The sequence below is a fragment of the Lepisma saccharinum genome, chromosome 2, assembly GCF_977018435.1.
Source record: "Lepisma saccharinum chromosome 2, izLepSacc3.1, whole genome shotgun sequence".
Classification (NCBI taxonomy): Eukaryota; Metazoa; Arthropoda; class Insecta; order Zygentoma; family Lepismatidae; genus Lepisma; species Lepisma saccharinum.
In genome coordinates, this window is record NC_139230.1 from 5734399 (window position 1) to 5756709 (window position 22311).

Consider the following 22311-nt stretch of genomic DNA (forward strand, 5'->3'; position numbering starts at 1 on the left):
ACATGATGGAAAGAAAGAAAAGTTGATTTTTTGAGGTGCAAAAAACAATGAAATTTTATATGGGATGCTATTGGTGTTAGCCTACTGGAAGTCCGTATATCACACACAGAACAATTTGTATATTGAATGTAATTTGTAATAACATTTTAAAACTAGTATTTACATGAATAATTTTGGATACGAAATTCCATTCTACTAAAATTTCCTCAACCTTGATGTAATTCCAGTTGGCAGTGCTGAACAGATTCTCTCATTCCTGCCTACATGTGATGCCACAATTATGTCAAATACCAGGGTAGTGCTGGATCAGTCATAGAGTTAATTCTATTACTTGAAAGATGCTGAGAATAGATATTAACCTTTAACCACAGTCGTGAACATTTTGGGCACTAACACAGTCGTGCAGTCCACAGGACCTCTATGGAAAAAAGGAATATAAATATATCAAGACATATTTTAAATGATGTCATGCTTTGTTATTCACTGAAAACAATTACGTAGTTTTGAGAGCGAAACATTATTTTTTAACTTCCCTCAAAAAAATATTTTGTTTATATTGTGAGTTTAACACTAGAAGCGCCAGGATTTTTTACTACCTAGAAGTGCCACCTCCGGTCAAAATGACCGGTATTTAAAAATTGACCATTTCTCAAAATGGATATTGCCAATAATCATCTTATTACTAATAAAACAAAATATTTTGGAAAAAATACAAAAATATCATGAAACCCGGCGATTTTTATTGTCCATGCACTAATTACAACAATAGATATATATATATATTCTCTTAAAGGAAATAAGTTAGTCATGAAATTTCACATATTACATTTTTTGCATTTCAGTACCTTTTCTACACCAGAAACATTTTCCATAAACGTATTTGTTGCACATTGAACAAATGTCACTTGTTTTGTTTTCATTGCACAATGCCACCTGGCATTGGTACCTCTTTTTGGAAACAGACCCACTTACATTCCATGCATGTGATATTGATGTTGACAATATTTTATTGGGCTTTGCATTCAAATGTCCTTCTCTCAGTTCCTCAGCTAATTCTATCAAAAAGTTATGTCTCGTAAAGTTTCTCCCCGTGACTCCTTGTAAACTACCCATGCATTTATTGCTGCCAGATCTAAGATATTGTAAAACACATGTACCGGCCATCTACGTGATGGAGCACGGACTGAATATTTGCGTGCCATTTGATCAACAACATCAACACCACATTTAGTTTTGTTGTAATACTTGATTGGTTCTGGTAGTTTCTTCTGGCTTTGCAAATCTACTTCTACATCTGAATGCACGGAGCTTAGGAGTAGAACATTTTTGTTTGGTTTAGCTTGGTATGCACACAATGTAATGTCCCCCTTTTTTAGCAAACATGTTTCATACACTTGTGTTCTAATGTTCACAATTTAATTAGGAATCCCCTTTCTATTTTTCTTCATAGTGCAATTAGGCTTGTCTTCTTCTCCTTTAGCTTCTCAGCGAGTTTTAGCGATGTGAAATAATTGTCAGTATTTACATTTCTACCCGCATTTAGATAAGGTGAAGTAATTCTCAATACAACATTTTCAGGTACAGTAACATTATCATTCCTTGATTCATCTTTCCCAAGTTTATGGAAAGGCATTGCACATGTATGTGGCATCCAAAATTTTATACAAAATGTTTCTGGTTTGTTTGGCATGTACTCTGTAAATCTACACCTCACTTTCGAAGGAAGCAATTGTTCGTCAACTTGTCAGATTTTCAGCTGGACACATTGTCCAGATAACATGCTTACAAACTGCAGTGTTCAAACGAAACTGAGTCTTCACATTCTCCTTCTTATCAACTTCGACAATACGCCAACATATATGGGCGAGTCCAAAAGATGAAGGAAGAATAGGGATGGAAACTGTAAGTGCAACGTTCCAATCGAGATGTGGTTTTCCATTGAAATACATTAGCGGTCAAAATGACCGGCAACGGCGCTTCTAGGTAGAAACACAAATATTTCCATTGGTATTATTTTGTTTGTAAATAACGCGTAGCAGTAATAATGTACTGCAAATTTTAGGAAAATTCAAAAAATTTCAACGCACGAAGAAAAAGGTTTTTGTACAAAGCAGAAACTGCAATTTGAAAAACGGCCAAAATGACCGGCTTGGCGCTTCTAGTGTTAAGCAAAACAAATACACCAATCCAAAAATCTCTTAACTGAGTATTTACACACAGCTAATCAACGTGAATTTAGTCCTTAGTTATTGTTTAACATTCATTCTCTCTATTCAGTATATGCCACAAATAAAAAATCTGCAATTCTTTTGTCTATTGATCGTAATAAATCATCGATGATTTTAACCCCTCAAACACAGTCCGCGGGACCGCAGTATATAAATAGAACACCACAGAAGCAGATAATGCAACCTTTCACAGCACACTGAAGTTGAGGAAGGTACTGAAAGAGAGGTAGCCTCAAGGTCAAAACTACTGGCAGGGTAACAAGCAAAAGGAACACTCTGGTCCGTGAGATGTCACAACTGTAGTTGAAGGTTAATATACTTTCCTGTATGTAGTATGACATTTTACAGGGTGGTAACTTTTACGTTCAATGTAAAAATACTCTATAAAGTTAATATCTTTAAAACACAAATATGTGTTTTTCTGTCCACACTTGCTCCGGACTACTTTAGATGCAATCTATGTAGTCCTTTAAACATAAAGTTACAAGTCCATTTTGATGCTTGAAAGTTCTAAGAGAAAAGCACTTGTCTTACTCTGTGTCATATGTGTCTGATTTTGGTGCTTGTTTTCTCCACACACACACCTTTATTGCACTTGGAGCACTTTAGAAGCATTCTTTCAGTTAAATTTCATCAAGCACAGTGAACAGAATTTGAACTATCAAACCTTAAAATAATTTTAAAATCAGTCTTCAGTAGACAGTGCAACAGAGGAATCTTTCTGCTGCTTTTGTACAGTAAGTAATCAGAAAACATGTTCAGTGTATCCTAAAAGGCATGTGTAAACATTGATTCATGATGAAGTCAGAATTTTACCATCAGAGCCTGAGCCATGTAGATAAGTGCAAAGTGACTGTGTTCATGAGATTGAGTAATTGTGATGAAAGAACAAAACATACATCCATGCTAAGACTGTAGCAGAAAATCGGTTGACATAAAATTTCACTTTGCCCTAACATATTTATTCTTCAATTGAAAAATGAAAGTAATATATGACAGCGGTAGACAAACTAAAAAGATATCAGATGCCAGCCTCTTTTTTCAGGACCCAGCATTTTTAAAAAATATATATATTTTATTTGGTAAATTTCTTGTGTATCAGACAAACGACTGAAATTTGCTAGTTCATTTAATTTGAATATTCGTACTTACGTATTCTACATTGAGAAACATTGCTGAAGGTGGCATTTCGCTTATTTCATGGAAATAAGCTCTATTTGCAAAATATCGAGTAAGTTTTCTTCGTTTCTTTTTGCCTTCGGTAACATGCAAAATGGCAGTCACAGTTTCACTATCGTACTCGGCATGCAGTGTTTCCACCCCACTGCACCCAAAAATACCTACGTAGCCTCACAAACCATTGACGCATAGCCCCACGAACCATTTCCGGTAAGGTTAGGTAGGGTCACTATAGGTTACAATAGTTAAAAATTGGTTTAGAAAAAAAATATGCGTAGCCCCACACACCATTCTCGCATAGCCCCACGAACCATTGATGCATAGCCCCACTAACCATTGACACATAACCCCATGAACCATTGACACAGCCCCACGAACCATTGACACACAACCCCACAAACCATATGCGGAAACGTACCTTCTTCAGTTACAAAAACACTTGTTTGGAAACACTGACCGGGATTAGGTCATCACACACAGGCTACATCCACCTGGAAGTAAATGGATGCAAGAGCTTTCGTGCATCGGTCACACATTTATATCGAAAAATAGATGATTTACCGGCAAAATTCAATGAACGATGCGAGAAAACACTTCCCCGAACTTCCACAAGTCTAAAGAAACTGCATTCGGTAAGTAATTTCTCCTGTAAATTTGAAGAAATCCGTTGTCCGATACGAGAAATTTACCATTTTATTTTTCAAATACAGTTTTAGAAAGCCATGAATCCAATTAAGATAGACTTACACATTTTGATATGTGAGAGTAAAGCATCTGATTTATTAATTAATACAATGTTGGATTAAAAATAATTCATTCTTGTGTCTTCCTACAGAACTCTTATGTAGATGACTTTACTGATAATCACATGAATAACTATGCAATACATTTTAATGCATGGCCAACTCTACCATAACACTGCAGATTTTAAAATTCTACTAGCAACAGTGCAATAATTTATAATAAATTATAACGTCATGTTTATTCTTCTGATTTAATGATATGTGTGATGCAGAAAACACACAAAAATTAAGAAACACTACTGTAATCACTATTTTAAAAAGAAATCCAGAAGCAAACTAAGAATATTAAAAAGAATTGAGCTGAATTTGAAAATTTTTAGACACTTTGGTGACTGGGTGCCCTCTTATTTTTCTACCCCTGGTAGATGGTAAGGAACTGTGTTGACAAGATTTTTTTTTTATTTAGTGTTTATTATGGAAATAAAATTTGCATTTTTTGGCATCTACCACACATGCTCTGCCATTCATAGTGTATGTGTAGTGATTGATTATTTTGATGAGCTCATAGATTACATGTTTTTACTATTTTTAAAGTATGTTCGTATTTTTTTTTGTGATAAAATAATATTTCAAATGGAAGTAAGTTGGTAGAAGATTGAGATGACTAACTTGCGTGCCAACCCAAGCAGACTAAAAGTTAGACAAAGGGTGTTGTTGAACCCCCCCCCCCCTCCTTTAATTTTTCTAAAAGCTATATTAGCTTTGAATTACACAACAACACTAGAAACTTAGTGCTGCTATTCCCAGTATTTTGGATGCTATTTATTGTACAGTCATGTACACTGCCGGGTTGTAATGAATACATAGACTTTCAATTGAATCGTTACGATGTGGCAATGTCCGTGACTGTAATTTGTATGAATGGTGTTTACTAAACATTAACAGGGTGGCGACAGACCTGGAAAACCGGGAAAAGTCAGGGAATTTGAGGTGTCAAAAAATGTCAGGGAAATGTCAGGGAATTTTGTCTTCATTGACTTCGAACACTCTTTTGACGAAAATTGTTATAACTCTGGCACTATGGGAGCAATCTACTTCGGATAACTTTTGTTTTGCAGCTAGAACATCAGCGCATGCAACGGTGTACAATTTAGAACACCGGATCGAAAAAGGAGGGCTTGGGGGCACGTCCCCCGAATTTCAATGGAAAAAACAAAAATCTGGAGTTTGCCCCCTCTTCTCCCACTATTTTGTGGAGAAGGTGCGAACTTTAGTATTCTTTTCCAAGAATGGACATTTCTCAAGAGAATGAAACATGTTTTATGTTCTTGGGTGCCATACAAGTTGAATAATAAGACAAAATGTGATTTTTTTTTACGAAAAATAGGAAAAATAGGTAATTTGCATTTTTGGAGGAAAATTGTTATAACTCGGGCACTAAGGAAGCAATCTACTTCGGATATGTTTTGTAGATAAAACATCATAGCATGCAACCGTGTACAATTCAGAACGCCGAACCGAGGAAGGGTTTTTTTTGGGGGGGGGGGGTGCGACCCCCGAATTTCAGTGGAAATAACAAAAATCTGGAGTTTGCTACATTGTTTTCAAAGAATGGACACTTCTCAAGAGAATGAAACATGTTTCATGTTCTTGGGTGCAATACAAGTTGAATAATAAGCCAAAATGTGAAACTGTTTTTTACGAAAAATAGGTAATTTGCATTTTTGGAGGAAAATTGTTATAACTTGGGCACTATGGGAGCAATCTACTTCGGATAAGTTTTGTTTTGCAGCTAAAACATCAGAGCATGCAACCGTGTACAATTCAGAACGCCGAACCGAGGAAAGGGGGTTTGGGTGAGCGACTACCGAATTTCAATGAAAAAAAAACAACATAAAAATCTGGAGTTTACCTTCTCTTCTCCCGCTGTTTTGGGGAGAAGGCGCAAACCTTAGTATTCTCTTCAAAGAATGGACGTTTCCAAAGAGATTGAAACATGTTTCATGTTCCTGGGTGTCATACAAGTTGAATAATGAGCCAAAATGTGAAACTCTGTTCGGAAATGTGTCATGGATATATTGCGGAGAGGGGGTAGAGGGGGAAGGTTGGTCATCAATATGAATTTCCCAGGCTTGCTCCAGACCTGTGTCAGAGTTTCCACCCAAACATAAGAGTATGAAGGTCCAAAAAGCACATTCATTTCGTAATCAGCACCATGATACCATATGGACCTTACTCTGATGATACCATATGGTTGGTATCATCGGAGGAGTAAAGGTTAAGCCTCTAAATATTACGTGGAAAATGCATTGAATTATCATTTTTCTCTTGTCCGTATGGGAGTAGTAAGGGGACTTGTCAACAGATGGAGGGGATAAGAGCAGGTGGCGCCATCCGATAGTTGTCGGACGTCGTAGTAAGGCATTTTGTTGGGCAAACTGAAGGAACATGGAAACAAATAGGTTCCATTGATACATATGATTTTTGTCGAATATTACCACGACAAAGTATCTCACTACAACATGCGACAGAAATTGCATGGACTGCAACATCCAACAAAAATCGCATGCATAAACAAGAAGAGCTTTAGACTGCAAATATGCTGCTGGAATTTTATTACTCTTCTGGCTCACTTCACCTTATTGAATGTAGCAGTGCTTACGAAGGTTTTCTTTCATCATCCTGACGTATTACTGGTTTCGCACAAGTTAACATACGTTTACAATGACATTGCAATATTCTTAGATATCAAGAAGAATCCAACCATACGGGATATATATTGAATACTATCACGATAAAGTACAAAAAAAACTGCATTGGTGAACGTTATAAAAATTGGCAAGTGCATGCTCCCAACCTCAAATTTACTGCAACACTAGTATTGCAATGAAATTAACGCCACTCTCTGTCCTGTCTGTTTCATCTCGTGAGAGATAGTCTTAAATCTCTCACTGAGTGAAGTTAATGTCCAATATTATGAAATAAAATACTAATAATAAATACGTAAGTCTTAAATCTCTCACTGAGTGAAGTTAATGTCCAATATTATGAAATAAAATACTAATAATAAATACGTAAATATTTTAATATCATATTTACTCGAATCATTCATTTATAACAGCAAATCAGTTCCTTCAGGAATTGACTTTTCTTTGCCAGCCCTGCTAAATTTTCACTTTCCATCTACTGATTTATACGAGGGTGGCCAGAAAGTAATTTCCAATTTTTCGCAAGCGCCAAAACCATGAAAAATTATAATTCCTGCGAAATTATGTTTAGGAATGTGCAGTGATCTCTGGACAAATTTTTCGCCGGTTCTAAATATCGAAATAATACGAATTTGGCAAAAAATGCGAATTGTTGGCGTTTTTAGTGGTTTTTTTTTAAGAAATGTCCTAAAACAACGAAAAATTCCATGAAATCCAACATCCTTGTCTTTTCTAGGCCTTGTTTGTGTACATAGAACATGCAAGTTTTCCAACATTTTACTCAAGAGTAAACTATAGAGTTATACGTACGTGGAAAATCCGACAACCACATTAAATTATTTATTTCCCCTAATTTTTTCAACTTCTATCAAAACCATTTGCATCACAGAGAAAAGTGGCAGGGTTCTAGCAGGACATCGAGTGCATATCTACCGTCACACGGGAGTCACATCTTCAGTATTTGAGATATGTTTTGAATTACCAATCTAAGTGCGCACTATTGGCTAGTAATAATGGAGCTCAGTCGTTAGGGCATCTGACTACTATGCGAGAGACCCGGGGTCGATCCCCTGCGGGGGAGAACTGGGATGTTTTCCACCTATTCAAACTGCTCCGGCGCCCACCCAGCATCATATGAAGCTGGTACCTTGAGAAAACTTTGAGGGATAAAGGTAGCCAGGAGTGTGGTGCTGATCACATCACCCCCACCTTCAGCCGTTAACAAGAATGTGTGGGGCCCTAACTCCACGCCAAAATTCCATTATCTAAAATCCTTACATTAAAATTAATAAAGGGGTATGGAAAATAACTTTCCCAAAATAACTTTCAAGATATCGAACTCTCGCGAAGACGCGTAAGCCATGTGACTTACAATTTGAAACAGTAGTTTAAATACACCATGAAGGTATAATTTCATATATTTGCCAGAAAATGCACCAAAATGAAAATGTGAATTTTGGGAAAAATAACACCGTATAGTAAAAAATAAAAAATAAGAAAATACACCAATTTTTAAAAAAAATATATCAAGGTCCCTACCGATTAGGCATAAATAAAACAAGAATATCAGTTGTAATTTATTGCATTAGTAACAGTGAGTCCTAACCTAATTTTCGGCATAATAACCACCGTTGTTCTGGCATGTGTCGTAGCATGGCACTAAATTTTGTATGCCCATGGCATATGTGTCTGACAGCAAAGACTGGAACTATCTCTACCGCAGGGTAGCTGTCAAATCCTTGTCCTGCCAGAAACCTCTTCAGTTAAACAAAGAGATGAAAGTCGGTACATTCAAGGCCAGGGCTGTACGGGGAGTGGTCCAAGATCTCTCACCTGAAGTGATGCAAAGGGCCCGCATGTACTCAGCTGTATGGGGTTGTGTACATTGAATTGTTTGCAATTTGCAATCATGAATTGTTTGCACCATCGTCTAATACTATCACTCACGACGTCCGGTCTGCACAACTCACATGATTGCTGGTGGCTCTGTGCCAAATTCTGAGCGTGCAATGTAGGCTACATCGCAGTCGGTGGGAGACTTTATGAGAGCCGCAATCTTTAACCTAGAACTGTCCTAAACCGGCTGTATTGCAACTGTACCAAATTACAGCTACATGCCACTTCTTCCTGCCTGTGTGTGTGTCGCTCTCCGACCACTAGTGTTGCATACAGGCACAATTGGAGCTTTTTTCAGGATGCCCCTCGTATATGAACTTTCAGAAGTTTTTATTATTAGAGAGTTCCTGTTTTAATGTGTGGTTAGCTAAATCAGGTATCTATACAATGCAATTCTATAAATCCCTTGCGTTAAATTTCAAATACTTACATACCCTTTTCGATAGCATTAATAGTATAACTGCATGTTGTCAGTTTCACAGTACTTCACTTGGATATACTATACTGAAGCAGAAATCCCATCGATAATGTAAGGAAATATGACACTTTCTTTTGTTCGATTCAGTTGTTTCACTTATATGCAAGAGTTGTTTGCGTTACAGAGAAGAGAGAAGTAGCTTTATGCATCGAAAAATGAGTCCGCACTCATAGTTTTTGCAAGCAGAGGGTTCCAAACCTGTGGAAATATCAACATATAATACCGAAAATGTATAAGGAGACTGATAAATTACACATTGTATTTCTTAATCAATCACTCTTCACTCGTATCTCATTTAGTTGTAACTTTAAAAACAATCAAGTATTTTATTTTAAACTTGCTGCGTATGATAAAATTCTGTAATCCTTCCCTAGCTCTGAATTGTACTAATTTTCCAAATTCACTATTTTGCAGTTTGAATTCAAATCATAGAGAATAGAGAAATTAAGTCAATTTAATAGAAGATAATATTGGTATTTAGCAAAACCATACGTGGATCTGTATGAGTTTATTATTTCCATTTGCAAAAACATCGATTTAGTTTAGTTTGTAATTGTCAGGGAAAAATGTAAATTTTGTCCTGGAAAACCTGGAAAAGTCAGGGAATTTCATTTCTGCTTGTTTGTAGCCACCCTGATTAATTTTGTAATACGTATGTGCAGTAGGGTTATAGTTAAGTTCTGATTTTCTAACTACATAAAACAGCTTCAGTTATTAATGCCTTACAAGTATTTTGCCTTATCATTTATATCGGGTGCTATAATTTTTTTTATGAAAGGGTACATAGGAACAATGGCCAACGAAATTTTCTTCACGAAATTTTTTTTTATAATGATCTCAGGGTTACAAGCATTCTGGGAGATCCTTGTGCCCATATGTTAATTGTGGTGTGTATTGGGAAATGATCACTGCATCTTGGTACAGAGCGATTTGACATTCCATATATTTTTGCATGCATGTTGCACAGAACGGGACTATGCTGTTTTAGTTGCCTGTGGGATATGCATTGGTCTTTACCTCTTTTCCTTTTGTTTTTCATGGGGAATGTATGTGCATATGTGATATGCGTTATGAAGTTAAACATGCTTCAGCACATATTTCTTGAATGCAGGTATGCAATTTAGGTCTAGTTGTATTAGTGTTCCACATGTTCTCTCTTCTTTTGTGTGTGTACATCTTTTGTTGTGAAAAATCATTCAACACACATTTATCACTCTTTTCTGGAGTATCATTTGTACTTCACACCATTGTATGTGGGTTGAAAAGCAATATCCATAACTTAATTTACTATGAATTTTGAGTGGTATGAGGAACTAGTATAACAACTCTACTTTTTCAAATTGTAACTACAACTTAACTATGTTTTTCCAGATACATTGGTAAAGAAGAGTAATATATTAATTCCCAGACCTTAAATTTGTAAGTTACATAAATTTGTGTTACTGTTTGGAATATATTATTTGCATACAGGACTAATTCAATCAACCATCTTAATCTTGGTGACTAAAGATCAAAGAAATTACATACATTAACAAGATTATTGCTTGAATTGTTTACACAACAATGTCTTAGCAACACTTTTAAATATGCAGGGTTTCATTTTAATGGCGCCCACGGACCACAGAAACTTATAGAGGACACCAAAACAAACAACTTTTCTCAGTAACATTTTTCTCGTTGGTGCATCATTTCGGTGCTACAGTCATTCAGAAAAGCCAGTTTTGCCGCCTGAATGCTGGCAACCACACACAACATTTGATTGCATTTGTGACATCATATCCCATCGTGAAGCGATGCATTCCAGGGTTGCCAGGAACACACATATTCTGTGAAAAATGACATGAAATCAGCCACATTATGTACCGTAAAACAAAACTAGAAAACACGTTTTGTAACCTAACAGGAAGTAAACAAACTATACGAAAATGGTAGAAAGAAAATAGAATTCAAGTGGAAGTGGTCATATCGAATTTTGTCTTATAGTGGAACCACGAGCAAAACAACCTGCGCAGACCCGCGACTCCTGTGCACCTTACCCCCGCGAGTAAGGGAGGGGGAGAGTGGACCATGCTTCCTTATGGCCCGAGGTGGAGGGAAGAAGGGAAAGCTGTGCGGGGACTTTCCGTCCCAAGTTTTTTTCCTTGTGGTCGATCTATAGCTTACATGTCAAATATTTTCAAGTCTAGTTACCACCAAGTTGGTATCTACAATTTGGTCTATCCACTTCATCCTTCTGATACTAGTTGTCTGTGATACACTGAATAAATGACAAAATAGAAATGAAAGAACTCAAAATTCCAAAGGTAAGCAACACATAATATAATGTATATGCAGGGCATTATGAGGCAAGTGACAAAAGTGGTTGAAAATAAAGGGATATAAATAGTAATAAAATAAACTCTCAGACGACTGTGTTTATCTATGCACGGGATACACATGTAATAGTTTGCAACTACGAACAGGGCAATATATTCGCCACTGATTCATCATTAGATTGTTACTGTGGTTGTGTGTGTTTTAGCCGTCATGTAACAACGTGAACCTCAGATGCTTCCGTTATTAGCACAAAAGTACCACAAGGCATCTGGACACAAACCTGTAGATCAACCTTGCAATGAGATTTACAAATATAATTGACATGTAGCTGGATGTAAACAGCCACATGTAAGTTGTAAGTCCAATAAAATGTATTGTTGTTGATATTTGACATGTAGGCTGAGACAAAATCTGATATTGACCCTTCATTTGAATATGTTTTTTACCATTTCTCATATCGTTGGTTCACTTCACCCTTTCCCTGAGATGACTGCTGATCTTCTGTCTGGTAAACTATGATGTTCGGTTTACTGGACACGTTTTTCGCTTCGTTTTACAGCTAATAATGTGGTTGGTAGTTTATCATTTTTCACAAAATTTGTGTGTTCCATGCACTGTTTCGCCACAGGAAATGACATCACAGATACGATCAAATGTTGTGTTGGGTTGCCATCATCCAGGCAGCAAAACAGTCTCTTTTGAACGGCTGAATTGTCGAATTGACGCACTAACGAGAAATATGTTACTGAGAAAAGTTGTTTGTTTTGATGTCCTCTATACGAATCTCTGGTCTGTGGGCGACATTAAAATGACACCCTTTAGTCTGTGGGCGACATTAAAATGACACCCTTTATATACATATATAATACATTGAATTATATTATTGTTACTTCTACATGCAATGCTACTTTCAAGGAAATCGTGAAGTTTAAAGTAAAGATGCCTATAGACTTATATGATTTTTACACGGTCATTATGTGGGAGTGAAGCATCAGCCACATTTCCTAGTTCATTATTTCCTATGTTTTAGTTAGGACTTTTGAGATAACTAAAGTAGCAGTGCTGACATACCTAACTCAATTCTTATCTACGTACTTGATTGCAATGTTGGAAAAAGGGATGTTTACACCTTGGTGTTACACTAGTCTTCTTTTCTCTGTTTACTGATTTTCTTTGTATTTTGTTATTTAACTTCACTTTTACTATCTCTTTTGGTTAATTGTGTTGATGCAAATGATTGATGATTGGTGTAAGTTAATGCAAGAATGATGATAATGGAATGCAGAGTTCCAGGTTGGGACTTGAGCATGGAACCTTCAGGTGGTGTGATTTTGATTCAAGCCATTGAAGTGGGTGTACTATTATTATTTTTTAGAAGCATCTGCAATTATATACATAGATTTTGTCACATAAAATGGAAAGGAAGCATGGTGAAATATCTACACACACTAAAATTTGTTCACTGTTGATCATTAAGTTAGATTACAAGTTACTACATTGGGAATTAGCAAAGGTTTAGCTGAGTAATTCGGATTGCAATATGTTATTTTTATTAATATAATCAGTACCATATGGTAATAGAAGTGATATTAATATCTTGTCTCTCTGATTTGGAATACATTTTAGCTGCCACATTTTCTATGGGTATATTTTATTTTTACTAACTTAATTTTAAAGAGAGTTGTAACTTATTTCTACTTTATTAGGTGTTCATATTTTTTTTCCACTTGTATGCAAGATGCATAACATATTGTCTTGCTGTGTGAGTGCATATTGTATTACTTTTTCATTGGTGTAGGTACGTAGGATGATGTAGGATTTTTTGATTTAATTATTTACAGTTTGTTGAAATATTACAAATTTTGTAGAATTTGTTTTGAAGAAATGCTCCCATTAGCATTGTATTTCTCAGTCTCTTGCAAGTGGATTTTCTCATCAGTCAATTGGGTGTAGTTAGCAGCCAGTATAAGATGCTGCTGACATCTGTGCAGAATTTTTTTTTCTGTGTAATAAACAATCATGTGTTTCCACATAATTGTGGCAATGAAACGATTGAAATTTTGTGCATTTATGTGTAGCATACAGTTAAATGCATTAATTTACTAAAAGACAAGCATTAATTTTATTTTTATTGGTGGTCACTGCCACCATCCAGACAGGAACATGCGTAGTGACAAAGGTCACCAAAATCAAGATTACTATATAACAATTAGCCAAAAGTAGCAGAAGAGCGACTTCAAATATCCAATTCAATCAATCAAATCAAAGTGAACATTTACCATTACTATATTGGAGTATTTCTTGTTTAGAGTTATCAGTTTTCTCATATAAGTTCTCTTGCCCCTCACTTGGGTTAGTTAGCCTTCAACTCTTGATGATTTATCAACTGACTTGATGGGATTTTTTCCTGTAACTAGTTGTGCCTCAGGTGTCAGGTTTTTTTTCTTCTTTTTTTTCTTTACATGTGTTGTGTGCATGTTGGACATTTCTTTTGGTTCTTAATGTACGTGCAGTGGTGACTCCTTCGTTGTTTCATGATGATTTTAAACATTGAATCTCTTACATGTTAGTGACAATGGTTTGGTTATTAGTTCTTTTGGACTTTCTCAGCGAAGTGAGATGTAATGAACTTGACAAAGAAGTGTGATCTTCAAAGTGGTTTCCTTCATCTGGGTTAAGTGGTTTCCTTCATCTGGGTTCACTAATATAACTGAAATTTGACTATGCTCAGCCATTGCAAGAATTAATGGGGAGATCATTGCAGGAAGTCTGGAGAAATTACAGAATCCCCCTCCCCCTTTTTTTACCAGACTTCTCTTAAGTACAATAGTAACTTGTTTTTGAAGACTCATTAAATGGCTCTTCTAAGGGACTGACCTCTCCTCAACCACCAGGCCTAGGGCAGGGAGGGAAGATAATGGTCAGAGAGGGTATTGCATGGTGGCAAGAGTGTGCATCATTCTTCAGAAATACCAGAAGAAACAGTTTGACAGACCCCTCCAAAATTTCACAGACTTAGGCATCACATCACTACATTACATTTACTGTTGAAGGAGTGCACTCTTCCCTCCTTCAGTATTACAAATTTCTGGCTTCTTGTTACTTCTGTGACACACAGACCAGTATAGTATTTGAAATATTTCCAGTGTGGCAAAATATCACAGTTAATTCTTTTGTTCTCTGTGATCCTCTCCATTTCATGCCACCTGGAAATGTGAGGTTTTTTTTTGTTTTTTTTTGTAGATGTTGCCAATTGGTGAGTGTGTGGTTTGCTCAGTGTCTGCACAAGAACACATGCATCACTTTTGAGATTTGAGTTTCTGGAATGTATGGACTCAACTAATGTCCATGGTTAGGCAATGTTACTTTAACACAAGTGCAACTGTATGCTTGCTACACTAAAATATGCACCAACATATGAAATATACAGTTTATGTACTACAAAATTTCACCAGTATTTCAAATTAAGTTTAATTATTAAATTGTTTGAAAGCATATGAATTTTGTTGAAGGAAACACACACATATACAAATAATGCCGTCACCTTGTAATCAAGGGGTCCCGGGTTCGATACACGGTGGAGGCACATGGCACAGAGGTTCGGATCCCACTTTAAACCATAGTGGACTTAAAACACCAACTCAAACATATACAAATAACATTTATAAACTTATCTATATGTGGAATATTGATTAAATACATTATACATTGCAAATGTGACAGAGTAGTCCACATAGTGTGTTCAGAAACCATGGGTCCTAATTTCAAATGTAGGCATGTTTTGTCATATTTTCAACAATTCACCCTTTGCTCCCTTAACCAAAATTGTCCTAAAGTGGTAGAAAAGTATCTTAACACATTTCTTTTCACTTGAAATTTCTTATATGCTTTGAATATTTTTGTAATTTATATGTAATTTATCAAATTATTTTTCCAACCAGTAGTCTTTCATGTTTGACAGTGGGCAGGAAAGACACCATTAATATTTTATTACATTATTTATTATAAAATATTTCTAAGTACCTAGATATTTGGCAGGAGTTGCAATGTAAATGCAATATATTTTCGATTTTTAATCAGTTTTACATTGAGATTGTATTATAAGCATACTTCAAGAATTTACAATAATATATTTAATTTATTGTAGCACAATCTAACACACTATTGGATAACTTCTTAGGATTTGCATTCTATATTATTGTTTATTTTTAGCAATATAAACAACAAAGCCACAAATACCAACAAAAGAATAAAAATTCAAATTTTGTCTAGGAACAACCACTCAATTTTTCTGTGTGAATTGCCTCTGAGCACTGGCATATAGTTTCAAACAATGAATCTTGTAAAGGAAAGTAAATCCAATCTATATTTTATAGATTGGCAGTAAAGCTGCAATACATTTCTCATGGAGACATTTAGTAGATCGATCATGAGTGAACACCAATTCTTCTGATATTAATTCTGTATGAAGCAATATTTTGATCCATGCCGTCAATACCACTCATATATGTACATAGAACAACCCATGGTGGTTGTGCGACTGCTATGTGTGTGTGATCCACATTACTCCATCACCTTGCCATCCCAGAGGCAACACACATGATACAGTTGAAGCTACTGTGATAATATCATTGTAGCCTACAAGTGTTATGCCAGTACTTTTTGTCGCTTAGTTGGTTGCTTGCTCTTGCTCGTTTCTCTGAAAATGGAGCATTACTACATGATTTGGATGAACCATACCCATTCCATCATGACCATGTGCTTATAAATTTACCAAGAGATGAAGCGAAGAAAAATAGTCATCAAAAAATAAACTGAGCCAAAAGTTCAATCAATTCCATAACTACAGAGCCAGCTACTCCCGGTTCTGCTATTGTATTTCCACTCAATGCACCCTGACATGGCCCTCCTTTAACATGATATCCCAAACTCATCGAGAATGCCCATACTTTGTACCCAAAAGAAATAGGTTTTCCATGGATATGCTGCTTGGACCATGTCTCCCCAAATATGTCACCATTGACTCTTCAGTCGAAAAATATGTATCACTTGGAGAAAACTGGAGCTGGCACTCGTGTAGCATATGGGTAATTCCATGTCAAATCAACCAGTGCATAAATCTTTGATGTCATGGACACTTTTGGTATACACGTTTCTTATGATCTGAAATATAGAAAATATTTTTATTTTTCATGTTGCAGGTTTGAGAGTTATTGAAATTTGAAAATTGACAAAATTTCCCAAAAACCTCTCACCGCTGAAACTTTAAATACAATTTGCAAGAGACCAGTTTCAACTACAGGGTTGGGCATGGTCTCATTTTAAAGTTTATGAAGAGGGCTTTCATTTGATATACAACATGCTTGGTTTTTTTGCGAAAAGGAAAGGTTTTTTCAAAATTTTGTTTTACAATTTTAAAAAAAAGTAAATAAAAAATTTACACATATTGGTACACATCTACTGAAGGTTGTCAAAATTTCAAGGTGGTATCTCTTTGGTATCATGAGTGAGAGACAGTTAAAGCTCAAGTTTGAGTCATCCCCTAACAAAATCTTGATATGGATTGCAAGAAGTGGTCCATTTACTGTTGTAATCCTTTGAAGAAAAAGGGACACTGGTGTAGAAAAGATCTGAGAAATGAGGCAGCTTGGAGGATTTCTTTAAATTACGGAATTGAAGAAGAGACTTGAAAATCCTGATGCTACCAAAACTCACAAATTCTACACTCCAAAATAGCATTATAAATCAATATACACTGTGACACAGCAAAATCATGTGTTAAACAAGGACATGAATCTACAGGACTACAAAAAGTAACAGCCGTAGAGAGAGGATGCATCTTAGCTGTGAACAGTTGCACAACAAACTTTCAGCAAATGCGAGAATTCTTTCGCCAAGATTTGGATGCTGATATGTTCTCCTTACACAAGTCCATGCTTGGTGATATCGCTAAAAAGAAAAAAGTGGTTCTAACTACCAAGCGTGACATAAGGAAGTTTCATTTGGAAGACAGCACCCTCCAGGACCTTCTGCCTGAAGTTGCCAAAATTCATGATGGTCCTCCACACTGTGTCAGTGATGAGTCATTCAGTGCTATTCGCCGACTAAAGACATATTTGAGATCTACAATGGGGCTGAAGAGACTAAGCAGCTTAGCGGTAGTCGACATACATCAAATTGTGGTTGATAATTTAGACCTGAGACCGCTCGTTAATGAGTTCATATAAAATAACTCTGTGCGTAGAGCAAATTTTGCTTTATTTTTCAATCATGTTCATATGTTTTTGTTGTGTATGTCACTTTATATCTTAGTGTACATGCTATTTGTTTTTATTATTGCAAAATTCAATTTAAAAAAGTAAAATATTGTAGCAAGAACAAAAAAGTAAATCTATTTTCCCGCGATTTGTGTTAGCATTTATGTAAATAGTTAAATAAAACTGTTAAATATTGTAAATATTCGTTTTTTATGGGTACGTCAACACTAAGGTTAATTTCAACTTGTCACATGTCTGTTGTGGACATTAAAACACATCCATGCCCTTGCCGGGACTCAAACCCGAGACCTCTGGATCAAAGCGAGTTGAGTCGACCACCCAACACGCTCTGCTACCGAGGCTGGCATAAAACTGTTAGGTTGGCCTAGTAATGTAAATACATACTTTTCAATAAAAATGTTAATTATCTAAAAAAAAAAAAAACAAATGAGCAGACACAAAAGACAGAGAGACTTTGAATCATTTTCTAAACGTTTTTCATGTTACATTTCATTTGCATGAGGAATATACATAATAGCTGCTTAGAAACTCCTATACGAAGACGTAATTTTTATTTTTAAAAAAGGGAGGGAGTGAGTCATTCATTCATTTATTTTAGTGATCAGAGCCCCCCCCCCACCAATAATTTTGACAAGTCGGCGCCCTGAGTTTTTATGTATGCTTCTGTTTTTATAATGTGGTTAGGTAAAATATGTTAAATCATCACATGGTCTTGAAAGGAAGTCACATTTCATATGATACCAAACAGATACCACCTTCAAATTTTGACTGAACCTTCAGTAGATGTGTACCAATATGTGTAAAATTTTTGAAAATTTAGTTTTCTGGAAATTGTAAAATAAAATTTTGAAAAAAAGCTTCCAAAATTTGTTTTTCGCAAAAACCAAGCATGTTGTATATCAAATGAAAGCCCTCTTCATAAGCTTTAAAATGAGACCATGCCCAGCCCAGTAGTTGAAACAGGTCTGTTGCAAATTGTATTTAAAGTTTCAGTGGTGAAAGGTTTTTGAGCAATTTTCAAAATTGAATAACTCAAAAACCCGCAACATGAGAAATAAAAAAAAATATATTTTCTATATTTCAGATGATAAGAAACGTGTATACCAAAAATTACAGTCGGTAACGCGTCTGACTACCATGCTTAAATTCCCGGGTTCGATCCCCTGGCCTGTTCAAATCCGGGAACTTTTCTAACATTGGAAGCGGCCCCCGGTTGCCTACCCAACGTCGAATGACATGGGTACCTGGGGGGTAAAGGCAGTCAGGGGCGTGATGCTGATCACATCACCCTCACTCACAACCGGATCAAGAAAGTGTGGGGCGTTACCCCCCACACCCCCTATACGCCTTCATAGCATGGTGCTAAGCACAGGGGAGGACTTTACCTTTTTTTTTATCCATGACATCAAATTCCAAAATTTATTTTTTCTTGGTTGATTTGACATGGAATTACCCATCAACCAAAATGGTATTTTTCCAAAATGAACAATTCTCTTAAACTTTGAATTATCACAGAAATGTTTGTTTTGGAGAATTTCTTCGAAGTGATTCCTTGACATTGTTTTTTAGAGACCTGAGTGATGCACATCTTCTGGTAGTTCCCAGTACATTCTGGGTCTATCCAGAAAAGAGTAATATTTTAAGGTTTGAGTTCCTCTGTGAATAGTGTAAATGCAGTTTTTTTCTATCTGTACAGCATGCTTAATTGTGGATTGAACAAAATTCAAGGACTTCATAATCAAAAAATAATTTTGAATCATTCAACTGGTGTAATATCATTCTGAAGAAAACCAGGATGTGTGAACTCAATTGCGAAGATTTATTTTCTGTGTCAATTTTTGCCCCACCAATGAACTTGAAGCTCTTTTCTTTGGCCCAAAGTTTTAACTTTATTAACATTGCATCTCTATGAAGAAAGTTTGTTTGTATCTCCACTGGAATCATCACTGTTGTCATCACTCAGAACAGCATTCTTGGGCAGCTCAGTAAAGACGATTACATTTAAGAATTCACCAGTGTCCACTAATATGGCTGCAATCTGTTCTAGAATCACTAAGAGAAAGTTGTGCAAAAACTATTGTAACAGACCAGAATAAAACATTTTAGCTCTTCATGCTCCCGACACAATTTTGAAGGATTACATGGAAGAAAATATGGATAATACAAGAAAGCACTTAAGGTAACATTGCTGCAATCATTGTAATATTTTATCAAGTCACATGCCTAAATTATCACAGTGTATAGATCCCTCCAGGCACATAAGCAAAAAGAAAATACCAACTTTTGTGTTGACAGTGGACCGATATGGGTGAAAATAACAAAAAACAACAATAAAAAGAGGCAACATTTTTTTCTCATATGTCCATTTGGTACCTTTGCTTGTGGTTTCTCTAGCTACTTTTTATAACAAATTATGTTGTAGATTCTAGTGTAATGTGGTCTATATTTTTTCAGATAAGTTAGTATTTTGTGTTTTATTATGTTTGTAATAAGAAGTTGATAGTCTGTATAGATGTTATCAGCCTATCAGTACCAAAGTGTAATGACAGTTTTACAATTCTTGTGTACTATATGTGTATGTATTAATTAGTGCTTACCTGCATGTAGTAATTGCATATAGAAAATACTTTGCAGTTTTTTTTCTGAACATGTGTGTACTAAGTGCATGTAGAAATGCACTAATGTCCTTTTCCCCTTTACAGACTGCAGTCCATATGACGGGATTCGGGGTCGGTGGGAGGCAGCCAGTTTGGCCCAGTTCCTTAAGCTTTTTCAGTACAAATTTAACTTTTCATGTGTGACAACTCAGGTATGTAGTTTGAAATTAATTTCATTCCTTTAGGGTAGTTACTTTTTTTATGTTGAAAAATCATGATAAATCTTTATATCTTCTATTCACCATTACCACATATGCTGGGTGAAGGACAACCTAACTTTCAAATAGTCAGTTGTGTCAAATACAGCCTTGACTCTCTTTTCAGATGGTTTCTTATGAGGGGAAAGAAACGTAGGATTTCACTTCATATTTCTAGATTACAGAAAGGATAATTTATTTTAGGCCATCTTTAAATTGATGAAGGAACAAACACAAAATTTATTTATTTATTAATTTTAATGACACAGTTAAGGCATGTGCCTTTTCTTTCTCGTCAGATAAAATTAGCGTAAATTCATGTCTCTTCTATACTTTTTTTGTGTGTACTTTTAAGTTAATTCTAAGAGGTTTTCTTCCTTTGGAGTTTGAAGCTGTTGACAAATGAAGAGTTCCTGGCTTCTTGGGGAGGTCATTCTGCACTCTGGATGTAGAAAGTGTAAATTAATTTCTGTAAAATTGTATTTTGTGGGAAGGAATATTTGGTAGAGTTATTCTCTCAGGAAAGTGCCTCCCCGATGGTGCAGTGGTAGCATCATCACCTTAAGGTCCTGGGTTCGATACCTGGTGGGGCACATACTAGTTCGGATCCCACTTTAAACTGTAGACCCTGTCCCAATTAGCCTTTCTGTGATTCATTCAATCAATCAATTCTCTGAGGAAGGGGCAGCAAAACAGCAGAAGCAGGAGGTTCTGGCAACTTGACTACTTTATGTAGTGCCACGAGAATGTGGAAGCAATGAAGCGAAGGGAGGTTAAACCAGTTGAGATCCTTGGAAATAGGAGTTAGCTGGTTGAAATATTTGATACTGTAGGTAAATCATACACATGCATTTTGTACCCACTGTGGAAGTTTTGCCAAGTTTGATATGTACACTAAGTTACAGAAACAGTGATGTGACAATGCATAATTAATCATGTGTGGTTGTATATTTCTTAAATGATACAAGGAGTATAAAGCAGCAATATTTTTTTAATTTTTTTTTTCGTATGGCATTCATGTGATGTTTAAAATTTGTGTTTTGATCTTTAGCAACTCACAGTTATTTGAGAGACTGATGTGATACAAAAGGATAAGTTTTCTGTTGGCTAGAATGTTAGGAATGGAAGCTATGTCTATTGTGGAGATAAGCTGTTATGCACTGAGAATAATACATTTAGTTTTCTCTGCATTTATGCATATTCGATTTTTCCTCGGACCAATGGTAGATGTTCGCAGTTTCAGAGTTAATGCTGTGATGGCCAAGACTAAGATGGAGAGAAAACATTGAGATGGATCTAAAGGAAATTGATAGGGATGAAAAATAGTGGATATATCTTGCTCAGGATAGGGACAGATGGAAGGCCTGTGTTGCTGCAGCCATAAACCTTCAGGTTTAAGAAGGCTAGAGAGTGAGTGAGTTAGATGGTGGCAATGATTCTTGCTTTGGGGAAACAGTGGACATCATCTTCATACAGGTTGTACACGTGCCATTTATATATGTGGAGAGCAACAATGTGTGATAATGTCCCCACAGGTTATGGGTAACCATGAACATTTTTTTTATTAAAGCCAGACTAGAAAAGTTTCAGCGTTTTTTTTATTGAAAATAAGTTTTCTACCGGGGGGGGGG

The 22311-nt window shown here is 35.9% G+C and overlaps 1 protein-coding gene across 2 annotated transcripts in view; it reads left to right on the plus strand.

The window, feature by feature from the left end:
• lgs (BCL9 domain-containing protein legless) overlaps nt 1–22311 on the plus strand; it is a 106020-nt gene that overhangs the window by 1480 nt on the left and 82229 nt on the right. For both annotated transcript variants that reach the window (XM_083116987.1, XM_083116988.1), the window contains exon 2: nt 20529–20635. In XM_083116987.1, coding sequence (XP_082973113.1) covers nt 20529–20635 — 107 coding nt within the window. The remainder of the gene's footprint in view (nt 1–20528; nt 20636–22311) is intronic.